Genomic DNA, 23,554 nt, shown 5'->3' on the forward strand with positions numbered 1-23,554 from the left:
AATATGGTCCCAGATTTATGTTTTGCCGCACGTTGATACTTTGCTCTCTGTATTGAAATCCGTGCAGCAAAAGTGGATTTTCTCCGCCTCTCGAGATTGATATGAGGCGGTTCACGCGACCGGCGATTTCGTCTCGGAGATGGAAAAAATCTAGTCGATTCCGCTCAGCAACCAACGACCGCATGTGGTGACCTGCTCCTCGTGCCGACTGCACGTATCCGTTCCGAACTTGAATTCGGCGCAGGAAATATCCTCCGGCTTCTTGGACCCGAACTTGTTCTCGCACTCCCCGATTAGATCGGAAAGTTAAATTTTGCCGAGATCATCGGCGAGTTCGTCGATGTCGCAATGGGATGCTGGACCTGATGCCTCCAGCTCCCTGGTGTCAACAAGGAAGCTGTTGAAGCTACCACGGCTGTTGGCGATGCAGACCAGGGAACCGAAGGTGAACATAGTGCCCTTATCGAGCACGGCGCTGGTAAAGTTTAAACGATGCTATCAAATTCGCCGGTGGATCTTCGATGAGCGTCCCTACCTGGCGCCAGCTATCGGTGTTTAACCTCCAAACCCACAGGTACTCTGAGGAGGTAGATTGTAGGTGGGGTGTCGCTGAGATCAGTAACTCGAAGGTGCCAGAAATACGAAACTTTGGACAGGTTCGGGCCGCAGTATGCGTAATACCCTACGTCCTGTGTGGTGGTTTGTATTGCCTTACGTGCTGATAATTTTTTAGGGGTCCCATTCCGCCCTTATATAGTCGGGGGACAGGGTTATATGGAAATTCTAGCCAGATACGAGCTTATGAGTCCTACCCGAGTGTAACTCGGGTAGTTTACTTTTGTTTCAACTAGCCTACTCTTGTACGAGTAGTTACAATTAGTATAGGGTATGGACCATATCTCATCCCTTATCCTAAATATACGCTATGTACGTAGTCACGTGGCTTCGGATCTGACAGTCACGACCTATCGTGCCCCTATTCCTCGGTGTGCTCCCCGTCGCCTCGCAAGATGTAGAAGCCGAAGGGTTGCCCCATAGCCCGCACCAGAGGCCATACACAGTCACTTTGCGCTCTGGAAGCCTGTGTATCAGCAGCTCTTCAAGGACAATGGATCGACCGAGCCTTTTGCGCCTCCGAGGGGTGAACCAAAGAGCCCTCCACCACGAGATCAGATCCTGATGTTCACTCCGCCACGCGTTGTGAAGGGGAAGGAGCAGGACGAATCAGTTAACTCGTCCCCAGGACGAGTTAGGAGACAAAGATCGCAGCCTGCGATAAGATACCTAGGGGCTACTTTGAGAGTAGCAAGGATGAAGCCCCTAGGAGCCCTCTTTAGCTGATTTCACAATCATGGTTAGAGAGCTGCGCTTAGAAAATAAGAGGCTAATGGATCAGCTGGCAAAGTGGAAATTGGAGGCAGAGGACCTGCACAATGACCTCCGTTCTTTCCGCCGCGGCTTAAGCGCTAAGCTGAAGCGCTTGTATAAGGCCGTGGGTCAGGAAGAGCTCTACTATGCACCATAGACATGAGCCTTCCTTAGTTAGCTTAGTCAGGCGCTTAGTTTAGGTTTATTTCCCTTTATTTACATTATTTTATTAAATTTATTTCCATCATTGTAAGAGCCCCCATAATTTGAATTGAATAAAACTTTGGCTCCTGGATATTAATGCCGGCAGAGCCCTTTGCTTTCACTCTTTTGTTTGCTTTGATTAAATAAGACAAGATCGAAAACAAGTGTGGGGGAGATTCTCGCGAGATTCTGAAGTATATATGCCGCAAAAGTCCCTACACCTCACATGTACCATAAGATGAACTCAGTATCCTCAAAGCCAGACCGAGCAGGCACATGCCTGGTTCGCCCGAACCCCTAGTTCGGTCGACCTAAGGCTGGCCCACTTCGCTCCAGCTCCTCGGTTTGCATGTCATCACTCATTTTCTCCCTGACCTATGAGTTTTAAATATGTTTTCAATTCTCATTTTAAAATATTTAAACTCAAACAAAAGTCAAAGTGCTTGACTCAATGGTTCGTGGATAAGTTTTATTCTCTACCGAACCTGAAGTTGTGAAACAAATCCTAGGGAACCCATGATGCTCAAGTTGTTGATTAATGTGATATGGTTTGATACAAGTTTCCATATCTGCTGAACTTACTTGATTGGGAATTTTATTTCAAAAAGAAGAAAAATATTCCATGGTTTAAAATCCCTTGTGTCTATCCCACCAAAGCCATATGTCGGTCTACATGGATAAACCTTTATACATAGGTGTCTTGCTATACATTGAGCTTTATCAAATATTATGACCTAACAAGATACTCTTTGTTATCTGCTTGATCAAGATCACGTACACTAGCAAACTTCTGCACTTGAAGTTAGCTACTATGTCCCATGAAATAAATGCTCCCAAAAAGTTTGGTCTCTCTCCAAATATTGTTACAAAAGAGACATGGGCTATTTAAAAAAAGAGGACACATGAAGGTCCAAGTATTGAAAAAAAATGGATATATGAAGATCCAAGTATTGAAAAAAGTGATAGCCATGCTCTCAAAAAGAATTTACAAAGGAAGAGAGATCATACAAAAGGAGTCCACATCCACTATTCATCACACGCGCACAATCTTGATCAGCTCGTAAAGATGTATTATCTCTATGGATCCAATCTTTGGTTTTGCAATAGATGTACCACAAGTACACATTCACATACTCCCTACCAAGCTCCATTTCGGCCATATACATACAGATAGGGAGGGAAAGGTGAAGCTTTGGTGAGATACATACACATGAGCGATCGAGAGATATTTGAAGGGGATAAGACCATGGATGATTTCTTTTCAAAATCTTCTTCAAAACCCCAATCTAGCAGCTGGGAAGGGAAGGAGCTTGGATCAACACCGTTCAGTCTTTCAGCCGCCTGCAATATCATGATAGACACTTCAAATCACAAGTGAACGTAAGGTGTAGAATAACGTTTATGCTGGAATCTTGACAAGGCAGTCGTGTCCGCCTTAGTTCTATGCCTTCACTCGAGGACGAGCAAAGGACTAAGAGGATCTTGTTGACACTCGTTACAGACCAATTTTGATCATCAAATCCTGCATAAAAATGGAATAAAAAGCACAGGCCAACACTAGAATAAGGCGTATATCTAACGAATTCCACAGGTGCTGGCGAATCTGAACTGAAAATGCATGAAAAGAGCATGTATAATCTAAGTGATAAACTCCTAACCAATCACAAGCAAGCATGAGGATTGAAGGACCCAAATGATAGCCTAAACCCCCAAGGAAAAGTGCCATGCACGCATGCATGCGAGTGGGACCTACTTGGAAGACGGTGGCCTAAGGTGGTGGCCTTAGGTCGGCCGAATCCCTAGTTTGGCCAAACTAGGGGTGGGCCCACTAGCCACCGCCTTCCACGTAGCGACTCCTCAATGCTTCTCCAAGTTGGTTCTGCATGATTCACTTGCCAAACCTGCTGCAAACCGACTTAACCACCCCTGTAAATACCAGAGGGGGGTAGACTTAGAACACATATTCACATTGCTCTCTTGCTCTCTCACTCTCATATACGAGCTCTAGGCTCCTTCTACAGGTGTAGCGCTGCCTCAGTGGTATTAGAAAATAGGGAGAGTGAGGGGAGTCGGGAAAGTGCCGGGTTTGTCGGCACTCTTCTCCAACTTGTATCTCGATGGATGCTTATGTATCAAAGTGTTCGTGATTTTCTTTGTGCTCTAGTTTCTTAGTTAAGTAATAGTTCTAGTTTCTTAGTTGCTTACACGATCATCGTTTACTAGTTTAGTGGATGCTCTGGTCAAAGACTCCTAATAGAGACGGATGTTCTTGGCCAAGGCTAGAGCTAGTAAAAGATGGTATAGACGTGGTGTCTAAACTAGACTTTACCTTTCGTTGTGGTATATCCCACGAGTAGTTGAGGTAGGTAGCAGGTGGTGACAGCCCTGTTCACCCTCCGTAGTCCTCCCCGTCCGGGTATAGCGCAGTGCCATATTACTGGAGCGACCAGGTTCTATCCAGGAAGAATCCAGTAGCCCGAAGTAAACTGTTCTATCTTACCTTTGATTCTTAGCCTTAGGAATCTGCTCTACCCCTCTTCTCTAGCCAGTGTAGTGTCCTTGGACTATCCTGAACCTTAGAGAGTAAACTCACATTCCTCAGTGGATAAGATACCCTGAAATACTCCTAGGTGAAAGCTACAACGGTATCTGTATGCTTGCGGATTTATTTGTGATGTTAAAAATACCAACACTCTGCATACGCCGCCGCTTAGGGAGACCGTTTCTGCCGGCCGATAGACACACTTCAACGGGCAAGGGATCACCGATAGACAGACTACCACTTTCCATAATGAGGATAGGTAATCACTCATGTACTATTTGATGTTGTTGTGATGCTTTTTGATCCACTGTTGTGATGCTTTTTGATCCACTGGGCTCCTACCATCAGGCGCCCATCCGATTCTTCCACTTTGTTGTTCACCAGAAATAGAAAATTCAATCTTTCAGATGCATATGAGCTAGATACCTAAACCACTAATTCCAGATCGGTGAAGATCCCAGATACTAGATGACCTGTCAGATTCACACCCTCAATGTTCAACAGATCATCAGCCTGGCCTTGGCATAGAATGGGATCGAGGTTTCCAGTGTGATTTACCAGCAACTTGATGTATTTCATGAGGAATTCAGTTATCCTTAGAACGTTGCCTTGTGTTAGTTCGTGCTGTGTTCTGCAAGTCTGAACCAAGATTTTCAGCTCAAGAAGCATTCCCTTTGCAGTCAATGCTGCAACTACTCCCCCGACCTCTATCTTCACAAACTCTGCATCAAACACTGTTGTGAGGATTGGGGTGGTGTCAAACAGTGCTCTGCGCATGTTCAATATGCAAAAGAGCTTCTCAAGTGATCTGTTCACCTTAGCAACTTTGGAGGCAAGACCGAGGAGGAGATGAATGGGTTCCTCGACTGCCTCTGAAAATGATTCTGCTTGGATTCGTAAGTATTGCATCAAGAACTCTGATTGTAAACAACAGCACCCGGCGATATCATCTATAGATGGGCATCCATTGCTTCTTTTGAAAATTCTTGCAATCTAATCTGAGAACTGACTCGATACGTATCTTAACACATTTCGCGTGAAATGCCTGGTGGATTTCTTGTGATTGGCTAGTCACATTCAGATGGCTAACTATCTTCCCCTTGAATGTGCTGACCGACTCGTGATTGAAGACAACACTGAACCTAGTGTCATGCAATATGAGGTAGTGTTTTCCAGAGAAAGATTATATAGCAGCGCGACATCGAATACGATGCTTGTGCTACACGAATCCCTGAAGAATGAAGACACGGTATCACTGGTGTTGTTGCTGCTACCCGAGAACGAGGCACTGGGAGCTTCCGGAAGAAGGTAAGTCATATGTTCTAACCGCATACACATTGCCATGCCCCTGCATGTTTATGCATACGAAAGTATTTGTCTTAGATATTGTGGTTCATTTTTTAACTGTTTTGGGTGCATTTGAAGTTCTCCAAACATAGATATACAACATTTAGGTCGTCAAAAAACTACTGGTTAGACTAATATTTTTTTGTTTGCTTTTAAGAAAGTTGTAGTAAAATGCATTAGCCCAACAAAACTAAGAAAAACAGTCACAATTGTTGTTATTACTGGATAAAATGAAGAAGAAAGTATACTCTACTCAGATAGTGCATGGTTCGCTCAAGGTATGGGAATCTAGCAAATTAGTTTGTTTGGATTGGAGGTAGTGAAAGGGGTCAACACAAAACCCTACCTTGAACATGGTATCAGCATATGGAATAAAAGGAAAACTAATTTGCTGCTACATATGAACTGTCACCATGTCTTTCGTGCAGAGTTGCAGGAGATTTGTATCAGGTCTTTAAGGAAGGAAAAAATAATTTTAGAGAACATCACAATCCCTTAAGAAGTGATAGGCCATGTCAAGACAGATTTTTGGATGACCTTGCCACGACAGAAAATGTTCCAGTTTCTTGCTTTGGTTATGAAGTTGAAGTAAAAAAAATATAACTGGATGCATATCAGCAAATGTAAAAGATGCCATAAAAGATTCTAATGGCAATGAACTCAGTTACCTGCTATTCGAACACACAGTGACACCCAGAACTCATGCATGTGGAGATGCAGCGGCAGATGAACTAACAATTCAGTTGCCTGCGCAGATGAACTACCAATTGAACCCATTTTGGGAGTAGATGAACTAACTTGCTGCCGTCGCTGATGGGCGCTCCGTGTTGCTGCCGAATTTCGGCGTGCTGCGGCAAGCGGACGGTGGGCGGCAGTGGCGAGATTGGTGCCCGCCCGAAGAGGGAGCAGGGAGGCGCGCAGAGGGAGCAGAGAGGCGGGCGGGAGTTCGCGGCGCGCACGGAGGCGGCCCGCGGCACGAGCGGACGCGGGCGGGAGGTGACCGGCCGGTCGGCGCGGAGGTGGCCGGGAGCCCACCACGCGCGCGGAGGCGCGCGGGAGGTGGCCGGCCGGAGGCAGCGGGCGCGGAGGGGTCTGGGAGCCCGCCACGCGCGCGGAGGCGGGCAGGGATGGCCAGCCGGAGGCGGCGGGCGCGGAGGTGGCCGGGAGCCCACCACGCGGGCGGAGGCAGGCGGGAGGTGGCCGGCCTGAGGCGGCGGGCGCGGAGGTCGCCGGTAGCGTATGGCGCCTGTGGAGGCGAACGGGAGGCGGCGGTGCCCGCGGAGGCGGCTTGCAGCACGCGGGGCCGGGCGGGGAGCTGCCGGCGCGGAAGGCTGGGGCGGAGGCGGGGCGGGTGGTGGCCGGCGCGAAAGGCTGGTGGCGGAGCAGAGTAGGATCTGTGCGGCGGAGAGGAATTGCGTAAAAAGTTTCAACGTTAATGACATTTACTGGGCCGTGATTTGTGTGCCGCGTTGATCTCACTGAAGCGTGTGGTTGCTAGCTTTCCGGCATGGTGCTGTGACTAGTCGATAAGGATGAAAGCGGATAATTATGAAATCGAATTATGATAGCATTTTTTACCATATTTTAATTTAAATATAGATACGAATTTAAATATTCTCAAATGCGAATGTAAAACAGATTCCTCAGATTTAGATTTAAATTCGGATATTTACTCGATATATGTAGGATAACATTTAGCTATTTTCTTTATTGGTAGTTTTAGAATATAAAATTATTATACATACACGTACTAAAGTATGATAATATAATAAACATAGCTACTTAAAAATAGCTTATTTATCAACAAATATTTAAAAAATAAATATATAAAAATAAAACTAGAAATAAAAATATATTTTTAACAAATATATAAAAAAATTTATTAACATATAATAAAAATTATAAAAAAATTCACCCTTAAATAGATAAAATAAGAATCTTCTTACATCTTTATTATAAAATTAATAACATTGGTTATAGAAAATAATTATAACTTTTTAAATAGTTTTAAAAAGAGCTCATTGTTTTGAGATGAAAGTGGCTGCTTTATTATTCAAATGCTCAAGCCTCACACCTCAATCTTTCTCTCATCTAAGCCCTAGCTTAAATCAACATCAACTCAAGGATCAGCTCTTGGAAGGATTGGGGAGAAGTATTGGAAGCTTGTGTAGGTGTTCTTCACGGGGAAAGTCAGCAGCAAGTGAGGAGGGGGCTGAGGGGTATAAATATCCGAGCCCTGAAAACTAGCTGTTAGTATGCTGGTTAAGTGATTGTCAGAACTCCTGATCCCTAATCGGAACTTCCGACCGTATTAAAATAGCCGGCCGAGGACCTCTGTCGTAAGAAATAACTTCCGACACACACTGAAACAGAAGTGCACAAGTATATGATTTGTGTCTCTCTTGGGTGGTTAGCATCTCAATTAAGCACTTTGATATCTTCAACCTATCCATTCGTGTCCCCCTTAATAGTACGGTGTTTCCTATACTCAAATTGAAAATAGAAATTAATAAAAAATCTTCTTTTATGCTCCAACACTGTCTTTAAGATAAATTGGCGTCTTTTCTTGCACTCTTTCATTTCATTGGATCTTAACCTGTCCATAATTTTAATAAACTTATTAGCTCCTTAATTTTTTATGTCATCAACATCAAAAGCCACATAGGCGGCCAAATGCACTTTTAACGGTAGAGATAGCAATACATAGAAAAATCTAGTGCACTATTAGATAGACTTTGGAATAAGTTTCTATATGTGCTTGGAGCCTTAGTTTTTAGATTATCTAATTCACGGTCCATTCAATACTAATTTTCTATTTTTATTGTTTCCATTTTTGGTTTTTTGTTTATTTTCTCTTTTTCATCTATTTTATTTTTTCATTTTCTTTTCTTTTGTATACTACCTGTTTTATTGTTTCTACTTTTGATTTTCTTTTTTATATTCTTTTGCTTATTTATTATTTATTTTCCATAACTTTTTCCAAAATATTCTGTTGCTTGACATGCTTTCTGCATAAAGGTCTTGTATGACTCAGCTGCCTTTACAATAGTATCCGATCATCCGGTACTTAGCCTGACTAATGAGTTTCATTTTCTCTTTTATAGTATTGATCCGTTGCATGTAAATATTAGACCATCGGATCATCTAGTACTTTGCATGTAAATATTATTCTATCTCTGTATTTTTTGCTATAACTTGCACTTGCTATGATTTGGATCACTTGTTTTGAACGTTCTTGCTATATTTAGATTTCATCCATCTAATATCTATAAAGTCTACAAATATAGACTCACAAACATATTAGTCCCGATGACTATATTACACTTAATCACTAAAATCACAACTAATGGTCTAATAGCTATTTTACTTACATCTTCCTCCCCTCTGCCATAGTCATTTACTCCTATTCGTTTTCATTGGTATAAAGAATAACTGCCTGGATGTATTTGATTTCCAAGTCATTATCGAAGGTGGTTGATGAAGTGGTCAATGATGGCAATAGGAATGAGGATTATGCAGAAGAGGATGCCATAGTTAGAGCGGCGTAGATTGATAAGAACTAAATGCAATGAGAGGAAGGGGGGGGGGGCACCCTATCTGGCTTCCCGCTAAATATAAGTAAAGAATCCGCAAATGGTCATCTAGGCTTTTGCCGCTTCTGGCAGTTAAATGGAAAAATATAAATATATAATTAGTCCAGACAATCAAGGGGCAGTTCTAGGTTTTGCTGAGCAAAATGAAAACCTTTGGAGTGAGGAACTTATTGTGATGCCACCAATTATACAGATGATTATAGCTTCTTCTCATATGAAATTTTATAGTAAAATAGATGGTTTTCCTCCCGCTTAACATTTGCTACACTTGTGACAGGTAGTGTTTTTTAGAACCAGTGACTGAAAATATTATTTTTTTGACGGATTTTTATTCTGCTTGCTATTTTGTTAACCTTTTATGTGGTAGTGGTACCGAGTATTTGCTGATTTTGTGTGAATCAAGTGGCTGTCAGATTACATGTCCACATTTTATCTGGCTGTAGATATGCACGTATACTCCCTCGCTGCAATTTTGGTACCAAGGGTAAAAGAGATCAAGAAGAAACAGTAAAACTCACAGGAGAATAAATATCACTGGAATTGTACGGTGAATATCAGGCAAAATCTGAGCATTGTTGTTGTTGCCAGGTGCTCGTCACATGGCATGGATATTGACATCTTATAGGACAAGCAAATGGTGTGGTCCATGGACGTGTTGTTGGGAGCTGGTTGTACGTTTTTTGTTTTCTTGTCTACTTTATGACATCTTCTGGCTACCACGTAAAGATTGAACATATTTTGCTGATTATAGGATTATTGTGGTGGCCTGAGTACCACCTGTACCAGATATGATCTTCTGCAAATTCACCAACAATAGATGATTCCAGATGTTTTTGTATCTATGTATAAATTATAAGCATATAACCAAGTTAATATTTAGTTAAAATGTCCCTGTCACGTAATTTTCCACAATTCCACGCTTTTTCCATATTCCATTTCTGAAAAATAGCTCTTTTCTTAAGATCAAGATAATGCTTCTGTCACGTAATTTCACCTTGTTGTTCACTTGTACCCACGTGTCCGAGATCAACCACTATAAAGGAGCGCAGAGCCCCGGACCCTGAGCTGCCATGAGCTTCATCTCCACGGCCACACGACCGGCCGAGAAGCGTAGCGAGAAGAGAAGCGCGCGGTAAGCAGCTTGCACGTACGGGTAGGTAGCTAGCTAGGTGGTGGCTAGCCTGAGGATCGGACCACGATGATCCCCTACGCAACTGCGGCGGAGGCGGAGGCGGCGCTGGGGCGCGCCATGACATGGGCGGAGGCTGCATGGTACCAGTACTCGGCGGCGATGCCAGATTCCTGGCTCCACTGCCACACTACATTTATCCTCTTCGTCATCTACACGATCACGCCGCTGCCCCTCGTGGTCCTCGAGCAGTTCGCTCCGTCCGTCGTGCTGCCGTACAAGCTGCAGCCCCGGGTACGGCTGCCGCTGGCGGCCTCCCTCCGCTGCTACATGGAAGCGGCCTGCTTCTTTCCTCTCGCCGTCGGCTTCCAGCTCGTCTCCTATCCTGTCGCTGTTAAGGTCTACTATACCGCTAAGCTATATATTCTTTTCTTGCAAGCATGGCACACATCATATCTCTAAGTAAAGGGGCTTATATATGTGTAAAACCATAGAACAAATATTGGTAGTTCTTTACTGATGGATCGGATGGACAAGCTAAGCTTGCACACAGACAAGTTCTTTGCTCAATGAAACCCTTATAATAACCATAACTCGTATTCATTTGGTATGCTAGTATCGCAACTGAGTTAACTGCATATATCCCATGCGATGCTGATGCACGTTCATGCTATATATGCACGTAGCAGATACTGAGGACTCGAATGGGACTGCCGTTGCCGTCGGTCAGGGAGGCAGTTGCGCAGCTGGTGGTTTACTCTCTCTTGGAGGACTACCTGAGCTACTGGATCCACCGTCTTCTGCACACACAGTGGGGCTACGAAAAGATCCACCGCGTCCACCATGAGTTTACGGCTCCCACAGGCTTCGCCATGTCATACAGCCACTGGGCTGAGAACCTCCTCCTTTCCATCCCCGCCCTGTCTGGCCCAGTCATTGTGCCATGCCACATCACCACGCAATGGCTCTGGTTCTCCATCCGCCTAATCGAGGGCATCAACACGCACAGCGGGTGATTAACTTATGCCAACCCCCAGTCTCTAATATCTATATCTAACCTTCTTTTCCATTGAGGTGCTTGTTACCCCATATGCATGACCAACTACATGTTGAAATTTGCAGCTACCACTTCCCATTCAGCCCTTCCAAGTTGATTCCCTTCTATGGGGGCGCCGCCTACCATGACTATCATCACTATGCTGGAGGGCACAGTCAAAGCAACTTTGCTCCTCTTTTCACCTACTGTGATTATATATACAGGACAGACAAAGTAAGTTGATGATTTCCTATATATACTAATTACTATGTTGATATATAATAATACTAATTAATAAAATGTTTATATATATTTTATAAGATGAGAATATATACATATATATATATATGCTAGATGCGAAACTCCTTGGACAGTGGAACCATGAAAGCCTTCCTAAAATAATATCTACGAGTTTAAAAAAGTATAAAAACAATGTCTAAAACATTACCATACGAAATATCAGGATCAAATTAACATGGCTTGGTTTGAAAGAAGTAAGCTTCTTCCCATGTCCACATAATACAATGAATAAGGTGTTACTACCTAGTCTTCACCACTTAAGTTTCTATATCTGAGGTACCTTCTCTCGGTAAAGATGCTCCCACTAAGGTGTAAATTAGTGCTCTATTTACACAGAAATCACGTCCACCTGATGTGTGTGAGTTGGTTCATTTTTGTGTTTTTCTTCGAAAATGTAAGTCACTACCTACTTTCCTTTAGAGTGGCTCTTTCGAAGGAGCAACTTGGTACTCTACCTTTTCAATGTTGTGCTTGCTCTAAGGAGTTACTAATAACTAACTTTTACATACAACAGATATTACCTTCTCACGAAGGAGTTGTTACAATATATTTTCTTAGAAGTGGCTCAGCACAAGTATTTAGTAAGTTACTTGTAGTGTTACAACGAAAAAAGATTCTGAAATTACTATTTCTTAAGCCAGCATCATCTATAGGTCTCATATTTGTACTTAGGCCTCACAAGTAGCTAGAGCACAGTGATACAAACAAAAAGCAAAATACCAAACTAAAGGCCAAATAGACGGTGGTTTCAAAGATGTGATCCTTTAGTGTAGCCATGCAAATTGTGCCAAGTGTCCTCGACATATCAGATGGCAGCATGCTACCAAACAAGAAAGAGATCAAACAGATAGCAATGTGTTACCAAATAAGACAAGGAGACGCCTAAAATTACAATATGATTAAAGTTCTCTTAAGATAAATCTACATATATAGAATTTTTCTTCTATGTCCAATATGAAATGTAACTATGAGTATTTATTATATATTTGCTCCATAGTACAGTCCCTCTCACACTGACTATTATTATTTTGTTTATTTCAGGGCTACAGATACCATAAGTTAAAGCAAGCGAAGGTACGAGTGTCTTTTTACATATTCGCATTTTCTCTTATCATGGTCATGTTGTTTTCAAACATGTCTCTGATTTTTCTTTTCTGTTTTGTATCGAACTTCTCTCTGGAATATATAGCTGAAGAGCCTGGAAGAAAATAATGCGGAGAAGAAAGGAGGCACCACTGCATTCGACATCGGGAAGGACTGAGATATTTTTTTGCCTGAATATTGGGTATAAATAGTTTGTTACTATTATCACCGGTACTGTTCGGATGGGATATCTACAAATAAATAATCTCTATTTACTGCAGAGGCTGTCGACTAATGGACGAACAAATGTACACTTGTAATCTCTCTAGTGTTCTGTATCAGGCAATAATAAACATATTGTGTATAATTTATGTATGTAAGAGAATATTGCATCTACTTATTCAAACTAATATCCGTGACCTAGCCAGGTCAATATTCCCTGTCTTGTCTCACGTCTCACACATGAGTGAGACGTCTTCACGTCACCGTAAAATGGAGAGAACTCCATTTGGTGCGGGCATCTTGAGGACAAGATATGTGTGGTTGGGTAGAGTCATGAACTTGGCGAGGGCGGGCCTTCGAAAGTATCTCTAGTTTTTTAAGAATATATTATCCAAATTCATTACTTTCTACCAAATGATTTCCGATCCGTTTGCTGAAAGCTTAAGAGTTAATTAATTTCAATGCACAACTTCCAAAAATAAACTACGATTCCCATGCTAGTTTAACTGACATAAAAGCCACTATCTATTTAGAAATTTGCCAGCTAACACTTGCACCTAGACACACCGTTTTCCTCGTCAGGTAGCTATCCCAATCGCCATCACCTGGATCGACGGTTTGATATTCTCTTCGAAGCACGACAGATTCTGATCTTCCCGAATATCATCAGGATTCAGACAACTCCGGACGTTTACAAACCGTACTATTTTAGTAAAAACAACGCATATGCATACACTCTGCCACGTAGACGGCCCCAAGATGTATGTGTCTTCTTTTCCTTTTTGAGACATTACGGAATCAGAAACTTACCCACACGCAGGCACAACCCCAATAACTATGAACACACACTTCTGGTATACCCCCTTCATCCTGAAACGTAAAGCATTTTGCTTTATCCTAAATCAAAGTAATCTAAGTTTGACCAAATTTATAGAGAAGAGTATTAACATCTAACACATCAAATAAGTAAATTATGAAAATATATTTCATAATAAATCTAATTATTCTCTTTTGACATTCAAAATATTGTTACTCTTTTCTATAATCTTGGTTAAACTTAGAACAGTTTGACTTAGGACAAACCAAAATGTCTTACATTTCAGGATGGAGGGAGTACCACAGAAAAAATGATGTTGTAATTTCTAAACCAACTCTAGAAAATCACGAGCATCCGTGCATGCTAAGTCAAAGCTTTGAACCTGGATGAACTAACCGATTCCACTAAAATAAAGAACCTAAACAACTAAGTACCAATACTTGACATATGTTTCTTCAATTATACACAAAGAAACAATACCCTCGTGCATATATATATATAATTCATATATAGGTACCATGATATAAACCCAACATCAACTGTCATTTTCATCAAAATTGCCTAGAAGACAGAACATTTTGAAGACAAATACCCATAATCAAAGGGAAAAGCATACAAATAATAAATCATCTTTCCTCATATATATATATATATTTGTTTCTATTAAATTGGAAGAAATAAGACACTACAAAGGTGGCATGCCTTATGTCGGGATCATCTCGGGACCTTTCGGATTGTGACATGTCGTGTTTGGTTCAAGAGCAGCACGGGATGGAGCCTTCTTGTCCCGTATTTAGTTCGTGAGTGCAGGCACACAGCCGTCCCTCCAAGTGAATATTCGCTACATATTAGGATGGCTTGATCCCGCAAAAAATGAGCAAACCAAGACATCCCAGTTCGATGGCGCATCTTGGCGCCGTAATGAGTATGAGTCCCTCGTGTGTGGTGCGCAGAGACACGGCTGACTCAAGCTGAACTCCGGCAGGGGCTCTACTGAGAGCGCGTGGGCCGGGTTGTAGAGCATGAGCCAGCACGGCTTGGGACGGTGGCGTGAGGCCGCGCAAGGGCTAGTTGCTTTGTTGTCAAGCATAGTGAGGTGGCGAGACGAGCTCCACGTGAGGCGAGCTATAGCGGTGCAAGCCGGCGGCTAGGGATGTAAACTAATTGAATACGGTCGGATACCTGTGAACACGAATACAGATAGTTATTTTTTTTCTTTGATTCGGATCGGGTATGGATAATGTCAAATTTGTCGGATAAGATAGAAGTGGATATCGACATCATAAAAATTTAAGTTTCAGGATTCGGATTCGGATACGGGGTTGGATACCGAATATCCAATATCAGATATCAACCCCTCTAAACAATTAGATCGGAACTCGAATATGGATGGATATTATCCATACCATTTACACCCGTACCAGCGGTATACGTGGCAACAACATGAGCTCTGCACGGGGGCTGGCTAGGGCAGCGTGAGCAGGGTGGGGGCGCGAGCGCTGCATAGGCGCGAGGAGGCAGGGCAGTGGTCCTAGCATGTAAGGAAAATGGTCCCATTAAGCTATTATTGTGGTGATTAAGTAACAACATAATCTTTAGAACTAACAAGTTTGTCAAGTGCATGTTCTTAGGTCTGCTGGATGTAGTCAAAGCCTTAGTGAAGCAAGAAATAGAGATAGAACTTAAAAGAAGCTTCAAATTGGACGAGTTGCAGCATAGAATAGGGCATCGGATGAACCGATACCCTCAAGATTGCAAGGAACGGATCAATGTTCCGTGTAGGAAGAAAAGCATCTAGTAGCACTGGATGATACGGTACTCTGAAGAATGGCATCGGAGCAATGGTCATTCAACAGGCATTACACATAGAAGCAACAGAGACTTTGGAGCAAAATACCTATCAGTATTGGATGATCCAATACTACATAATGATGTCAAGTTCCAGAAGAGACCAAGAGATCTCTTAAGCGCCGGAAGAACCGATGCACTCTTCGATCAGGCGTCGGATTATACATCAGATCAATGACACAAGCAAAAGAAGTTCATGGGGAGAGAGGGACAACGAATATATGGTGGGGTACCGGATGATCCGATATCTGACCTAACATTACATCCGTTTTATCCCGTGCTACTGCACTTTTCATAACCATTGGAGCAACAACTCTGTTTAGTTGTTGGGTTATTTATATCCCCTCTACTCGCCCATTTGGGGTTTCTGAAGTGAAAGAAATTTGTGCTTGTAGCCTAAGAGGGGGAGGGGGTGAATTAGCAAACTTAAAAATTTAACATATGGTCTCCACTAAATTGTACAAAATATAAACTAAAATATATTATCTAGATGTGCAACTAAGGTTTGTCTAATGTGTTAACCCACTCAAAAGAAGTTTTGCAACTTAGAGCCAATCCTAGCAAGAACTACTCTAAGGAACATAAAGGCACATAAGTTGCAAGTAAGAAATACAAAAATGTAAAGGAGTGGGTTAGAGATATGCAAACACGGTATGAAAATTTTATCCCATGGTATCGGTAGGAAAATACCACCGCTAGTCCATGTTGGAGCTCCACCAAGGACATGCTCCCGGTCACCAAGTCTCTCCTAGTCAAGGTCTTGGACTCGTCACTAACGCTCGTGCGAGACAGATGAGAAGCTCGCTACTAAGGCAAGGCTCACCACTCTCTTCCACCGGTCACCTTGATGCCGTCTTCACTACGGAGCTTCTCCACCAAGGAAGGGTCTCCTCATCCCTCGAACATGGTAGTCATTGCTGCTCATCACAAAATCGGAGGGTCGATGACTAGTTGGTGAGCCAATAAGACTCCAAAGGGCTAGCACACTAAGATTACGATGGAGGTTCACTTAGGAACAAAACACAAGGCATCTACATCCCTTGGAGTCATAGTGGCTCACTGCAAATCATCGATCCTCCAGCTTGGTGTGGAGCGGCAACAACAACCGTGTAAGGGGGACGAGGAGACCCCTTCCTTGGTGGAGAAGCTCTATAGTGAAGATGGCATCAAGGTGACCGGTGGAAGGAAGTGGTGAGCCTTACATTGGGGCAAGCTTTTCATTCGGCTTGGCGAGAGCCTTAGTGGCGAACCTAAGATCTTGATAGAAAGAGACTTAGTGATTGCGAGTATATTCTTGGTGGAGCTCTAAGTTGGACTGTTGGAGCCATTTTCCTACTGATACCATGGGATAAAATAGTTGTGCCGAGTTTGCGTCTCTCTAGCCTAGTCTTTTACGTTTCCGTATTTTATACTTGCAACTTCTGTGTCTTTACTTACTTAGGAGTAATTTCTTGCTAGGATTAGCTCTAGGTTACCAAACTCTTGTTGGGTGGGTGGAATCATTAGTTGGACCCTAGTTGCATATTTAGAACATGGTGTAGTCTATGTTTTGTGCAAAGTAGTGGAAGACTTAGGTTAATGTTTTAAATTTACCTATTTCACCCCTACCGCTCATAGGCGTATGAGCACCAATTTCTTTTATTGGGCGAGCACGGGCAGTGGCGCGAGGACTAGTAACGGCAGCACGAACTTGTGGGGCGGCGGCGCAAGGAGAGGGAAGAGAAATGGTGAAGGAGGACATTCTTTTGACTGACAGGTGGGCCGCACAATAAATAGTGGCTAGCGGACCATACACCTGTTCCATCCCACCCCTCTAACCAAACAAACAGTAGAATCTTCCATCTCTCTAATGAAATAAAGCATATGGAATCATCTCATCCCTAAAATCTAGGATGGAACCATTCTATCCTACCTCACTATCCAGCCAAATACTACCTAACTTTGTGCCACTCTTTCATAGCAGTTGTACAAAGAATCTTTATTTTTGTACCTGTTCTATGATTTAATAGAGGGGTGCTATTAGAACTTTTAGTTGTGGTAGGACTTAAAATTATCCTACTAAAATTAGGACATCCTACTTGCATGTACAAGGATCTTAAAGGGGACCATATAGACAAGAAGTGAAGGCTATAGGGATCAATCAAGCCAAGAGCAAACAATTCAAGCCAACACAATGCATCATCCAAACCTTATAGAAGGTAATTAGGAGTGCTCAAAATGATTAGAGTAGATAATTTTATACCACTATATAGAATAGGCCAACAGGCACATAGGGACAAGTATAATTGTGTGATAACGATAATCACTTTCATTCTTTTGAGTTATGCTTAAAGAATTTAAACCTGGCTTCGCCAAAATCTTATTGTCTCATTGTGATTGCTGCAATGCCATCATCTATTGTTTTTTACAAGTTTATCTATATATTCTTGGTATGGTGCGAGCCTGTGTCGTACTTTGGTCTCATATTCTAACACTACCTTTGGTGGATATAGGTACATGTATTTTTTTAATAAATTACTAATGCCTCCATTAGTTCACTTTAACTTTGTCCCAAGTGAAATTCCAATAGCTTCAACCGAGCTTATAGAAAAAAAATCAGCATCCACAACGTCAAATGTATCATTGGATCCATCATAAAATATATCTTCATAGTGCAGTTATTTTGTATTATAGATATTGTTACATCTTTACCTATTTTTAAATCAAATAACGTTTCCGAAAAGAAAATTTAGTTTGGTCCAACAGGGTGGACCAGAAGTGTATACAATAAGAACCAACAACAGTATATTATGACCTAGCTAAATGGACTCGAATAAAATAACAACATGAAAACAAAACAAAATTCATATCGAAGAGAAACCATGGTAGAATAAAAACAGCTACGACCTTCGAGCCCGCCCTTCAGCAGCATCGCTGTGCTTAGGCCCCAACGATCCTTTTCCGGCTCGTGCTGGCTACATCACACTCCTGGTTTGGCGATGGCGCTGCTGGTTCTTCGACGAGAGTGTGAGCTCACGTGTCGATGACTCAACAACAGTAAGGGCCGACCAGGGATGCGATGACCAGCAGCATTGCAGCAAGCAACTACTCTCCCGTCTCCCTGCTGCAGCGTGCTATTGTGCACCAGGCCGAGATGGGTCACTTTCAGGGAGAAGATCCATTGTTGCATACATGTAATATCATTATGAGGTCAAAACACTTGTGAATTATATATTCCCTCTTTCCGATCATGAAACTAGACAAGCAATATATGTAACATGAGCGTTATGATGGGAGCTAGCCCATAGTACAATTCAATTAAAATTTAGTCATCTTTCAGAAGATCTCAGTTGAGCTTCCCTTTATATTCATTTATACCAAAATTGTATATGCTTAAATAAATGATGCCACTTGGATCCGTTGCATTCTTGTAGGGCGTAGACTTGTTCAACGATTTATGTGAGCGATGTTACTGATCCGTGGATCTCTCCTCCTACATGTCATTATGATGCAAATAAAGGTCAAGTTTAAAGACAAAACATTAATATCTGCAACAACGTCAAATTGATGTTATTAAATCTACCAGAAAATATAGGTTATTATATTTTTCTAGAAACTATAATTTAGAACGGATGGTACTAACTTGCGGTATTTAACTATAACGTCAACGTGTATCCATGCAAGATGGGGTGAGGTAAAAAAGATTAATATCTTTACTACGCAAATCGGTTCGACAAGAAAAAGATGAACCAATATATATCTGGGCAATGTTTACAAGGCAAGGATAAACATCATAATTATACTGGATCCCTATCCAGTGTGACGCAAGCGCATGATCTTGCATCTCCGGCCTGTAGCTACATACCACCTGCTCCGAACGCTCTCCACGCCTCGCTGACCGACACGCGTACATCTCCAGCTGCAGCGGTGCCAGGATGCGCGGCTACCTGTGCAACGTGACAGGCGCCATCACCGTCGCCTTCCCCGCCATCGCCTTCGTCACGGACCATCGCCGTCGGCACGTACCCTTTCGGGACCATTTGATTTGCCCCCTTCGCCGGCCCAACAGACATAGCAGGCTTGGCTGGCAGAAGCGGTACGTGGCGGCTCGGCCTTCATTTTCCAGATGACCATGGCTACTGACTAGTGACGTCTAGACATTCGTGGGCACTACGAGGCATGCAATTCGATTGCTTAGCTTCCGTATTAGATAGTCCGAGACACGACGCATAGGAATGGATTACAGACCCGGGATCGGGAAGAAGAAGCTTCACGCAAATGCACGACTTCAGGTGGTACAAATGTGTTTGAAAAGGCTTTTGGTGTCGATGCTGACCTGTGGAGATCCAGGACGGGATTCTAATATAGGGAACGGATCGAATAATCGTCGACTCGTACTTCTCTAAATAATTCCATCATAGGAATTGTGGTTTCGGGGTCATAGAACAAGAAGCTATATGATTGAAGTAGCTTATGTTAAGATGGAGTTGTTCCATATAAATTTTAGGATTGTCGAAATCAAAACAGATGCATCACTAGTTAATGACATATCACATACCACTAAAAAAGAATCCTATAGGCACTCCACTCTAGGACGGGCATTGTGGGACGGGCAGGGGGAGGGGGCTCTTCACAAAAACAGTTCGGAGAGTGTTTTTGCAAAAAAAAAATCAATGTGAACCGGAATTTCGTCTTCTCCGTGTTGGAATATTTTTGACAGCATGCAGGGCCCAGTAAAAGAAAAAGACACCTGTACTATTGTTTGAGCTGGGGACTGCGTATTGTTTCCCCTAAGCCCCCTATTTGGCTCCTTGGAATTGAATACCATTCTAATAATCATAATTTGGATATAAATTAATTAAGCTAATATAGTTGTATGTGTAATATATTTGTATATTATTGTTGGCTATATGGGAGAGATACTTATGCACTACACTTTTGCTATAGGGAAGCGAATCGAAGAGTGTGATATAAAATGTATGTCATATTCTTTGGAAAGTTGTGAAATGCCATATTCCAAAACAAATAGCCTACTCTATTAAGTAGATTTCAATTCCTCAAAATGAAAGGATCCAAACGGGACCTATGTGACTTCTGCAAAAATAACAAGGTACGTGGCACAGCCTGGACCGAATGACACATACTTATTAGTATCTGTATTAATAAGACATACAAGGCATCAGATCTGAGATTTGTTGTCCAGTGGTGAGTACGGGTACATCACCTCTGCTAACCATCCAATATATTATTTGTTCTTGGCTAGAGGCTGAATTTATGAGAATGCTGATTTCCATTTTTCCCCTATATTTTCTAATATTTTAGGTGATGATAACGATGGTGCTGATGGATGCCTCTGCCGCCCAACCGTGGCTCCGTCTGGTCGAAAAGGACTTCGTGTACTGTAGGTTAAAAATGGTCATCGGCAGATACCAAATTAAACCAAATGTCGTAGTCGGAGTTAATACCCACCGTTTTGGTTTTGGCAAAAGCTAGTTCAACCATGTACCATCTTCATTCTTGGAAGTACAGAAAGTCTTGAAAATATTTTCCCTAAGCACTACTAGATTTAGTTGTAATATGTTTTTAGGAACTAACCAACGGTTCTTCTTAGTTCCTTAAGCAACCAAGGTTTTTTCAGTCTAATCAAGAGATTCTTCAAGAGTTATTATCTATTAAGTGGGATGAAGTTCCTTTTTTTGCTGAGAAATATTGTTAGGTGCAGTGATTCTGAGTAGCTAATTTGTTTTCTCCCTTATGAATTGTACAAATTAGACTACAGAACCCTCCATCACTCGGGGGAATGTGAAAATAATAATATCCCCTAGGAGGATAGACACTCAGAAAATGTGAAATATGCTATAGTAAAGATGTTGTTTACATCGTTTGTAGTTTTATCAATAGCAGTCCTTTGAAAAGTTCCTTTACAAAATTGAATTCTCAAATTTGCTCCACTAGGCCTATCTTTTTCTCACTTTTGATTTCCCTTTTTTCTTGGACCATTGTGGACGTTCAAGTCAATCATTTTCGCGCTCCGCTCATGGTCATGGCCTTGGACACCTGTCACATTGGGCCGCATCAACTTGTCGGTCTTGCTAGCCCCACCTTCCCTCGGCTTCGGTTTTCTTGCTGAGAGCGAATGGATGGAATGAGCGATGCGGAACGGATAGGTTACGTACCGGTTGTGAACTTGTGATCATCGACCAAGACGGGGGAGCATCTTTTGAGTATATCCTCTAGACTATACCGCAAGCTCTGTGACTATAGGATCCGTAATGTCATTTTTGTGATTTAAAATGTTTTCAAGTATATAAGGTTCTATTAAAAATTTCATGGGTGCTATGTGATGGATTTGGACAACCAAGCACCTCGATCAAAAAATAACAATCGAGGTTAAAATAGAGCTTCACCAACATATATTTAGATAAGTGATCAGGGTGTTCGAAGGATCACTCGTGTAGATAGACCACTTATATTTCACTTTGGTTGTCCTCCCTCCGTTCGTGAAACATGACACTCTGGCACGTAGTAGTGACAACAACACATCGCCTCCGTGCTCTGGTATTTGACATCTTTACCCCTTTGATTTGTTTTCTTGCATTGATGCGAGCAGCGGCGCTCGGAGCCGCGAACAGAGGAGCCATCATGCTTGGTGCCAATGAATCTGCATCACAGAAATTTGGGATTCTGTTTTTTTCTTTGGAGAAAGAAAATCTTTTGGGTTCCTCAATTTTTTTTATGGTGCCAAATGCCCAAAAAATAAGCTGCCGGTTGGCGGCTAGCTGATGGCGCCAAGTACACTGAAACTCTATTTAACAGAGCAAACTTTTGTTATTGAAAATTAGTCTCTCTCAAGATGCCAAACAGATGGCACTGGGCTAAAGGGTCTATGATGGTTGATGGGTACACCGACTGCAATCGATGTTTATCTGCTCAAGAGAGATGACAAATTGTTGAGTTTAGTGTTCAGTGCATCCATCATCAAACAGAGTAGTCAGCTTCACAATCTTAAACTTCCTACCATTTCTTTATTTTTTCCAAATAAATTCATGCTGTGCTTCACTGACGGCAACCATGATCTAATAATGTTAGCTCTGGCATCATGATAGTTTTCCTCTATGCTTCACTGACGGCAACCATGATCTAAGATGATCATGATTTGGCAACCATAGATCGTAAACTTCGATCCAAGTAGTTGGAGTACATCCTTGGCGCATCATTAATTATTATGAAAATGATTCTAGTATTCGCTTGAACACCATGTCAATTATTTGCTAATGATGATTCGACACCAAACAAGACTTCCTCTAATCAGTACTATCAAGCGTTAAACTGATTACTAACTGATGCCAAATGGATCGCAGAAAGTGATTATTCCTCTGGTACATCAGAGTCAATATGGCTTCATAAAAATGTTTGATGGATTTTTGTATATCCACACTGCCGTGATTAACCCAATAACATGAAGCTAGCATGCAAAGGTGTTACGTACAAACACATGCCACTGGTGCCATGGAATTTGTACACGTCCAAGCCTTTTGCATTTCGAATTGCACAGATGACCAGGCTGCCGGGCATATGCGCACTCAACGGGTTCATATGCTTGCTACTCAAAGCCCGCGTCAATATGGCTTCATAAAAACGTGGACTACACAAGATTTCCTAGCATGGACCTATGAGTATCTTCCCCTTTGTGATAAATCCAAGAACGGACTAATCATTCCCAAGCTGAACTTTAAGAAGGCTTTTCACAAAGTAGAACATCATGTGATTCTTGACATTCTCAAACATAAGGGTGTGTCAGAACCGTCCAACTTAAACTGGCTCCTGTGGCAGCCTTGAAACAAGCTCAATTTGACATTTTAGCGAGTTAGGCAAGTTACGCACTTGAAACGGGCTAAGTTCGGTAGTGCGTCGGATGTCCTCAGGATACTCGAATCATCCATCCCAAACAACTTCATCGATAGATACATAGGAATATTCACATGAAGGTGAGCACATATAAGTACATCACTGCATAGTTTAAATTAAAAGCAAATTTCAACACCTTTTACCACACAAGTTCAAAATACTTAGAATAATATGACAT

At 42.2% G+C, this 23,554-nt stretch overlaps 2 protein-coding genes across 12 annotated transcripts; one reads left to right on the forward strand and one right to left on the reverse strand.

The window, feature by feature from the left end:
- Positions 1-2,506: 2,506 nt before the first annotated feature.
- Positions 2,507-6,918, reverse strand: LOC112893530 (formin-like protein 14). Of its 9 annotated transcripts, none has more exons than XR_003228838.1 (3): positions 6,260-6,918; positions 4,931-5,462; positions 2,507-4,836 (listed from the first exon to the last, which is right to left on the reverse strand). XR_003228838.1 is itself a non-coding variant. In XM_025960911.1 (2 exons), exons 1-2 carry the CDS (start codon positions 6,901-6,903, stop codon positions 2,898-2,900), a joined length of 660 nt encoding a protein of 219 aa, XP_025816696.1. In that variant the 5' UTR covers positions 6,904-6,918; the 3' UTR covers positions 2,507-2,897. The 9 variants fall into 9 exon arrangements, 4 of the variants coding, with proteins under 4 accessions (XP_025816696.1, XP_025816695.1, XP_025816697.1 ...); XR_003228840.1 differs by having other exon boundaries at positions 2,507-2,913; positions 3,902-5,462; XR_003228839.1 differs by having other exon boundaries at positions 2,507-3,094; positions 3,902-5,462.
- A 3,185-nt stretch (positions 6,919-10,103) lies between these two features.
- Positions 10,104-13,035, forward strand: LOC112894791 (methylsterol monooxygenase 1-1-like). 3 transcript variants are annotated; one of them, XM_025962605.1, is made up of 6 exons: positions 10,104-10,582; positions 10,870-11,195; positions 11,306-11,453; positions 12,034-12,100; positions 12,561-12,593; positions 12,709-13,035. In XM_025962605.1, exons 1-5 carry the CDS (start codon positions 10,253-10,255, stop codon positions 12,575-12,577), a joined length of 888 nt encoding a protein of 295 aa, XP_025818390.1. In that variant the 5' UTR covers positions 10,104-10,252; the 3' UTR covers positions 12,578-12,593; positions 12,709-13,035. The 3 variants fall into 3 exon arrangements, with proteins under 3 accessions (XP_025818390.1, XP_025818388.1, XP_025818389.1); XM_025962603.1 differs by lacking the exon at positions 12,034-12,100 and having other exon boundaries at positions 10,105-10,582; positions 12,709-13,012; XM_025962604.1 differs by lacking the exon at positions 12,034-12,100 and having other exon boundaries at positions 10,108-10,582; positions 10,873-11,195; positions 12,709-13,012.
- The last annotated feature ends 10,519 nt before the right edge of the window (positions 13,036-23,554 follow it).

This window comes from Panicum hallii, chromosome 5 (assembly GCF_002211085.1).
Source record: "Panicum hallii strain FIL2 chromosome 5, PHallii_v3.1, whole genome shotgun sequence".
NCBI classification, from domain to species: Eukaryota; Viridiplantae; Streptophyta; class Magnoliopsida; order Poales; family Poaceae; genus Panicum; species Panicum hallii.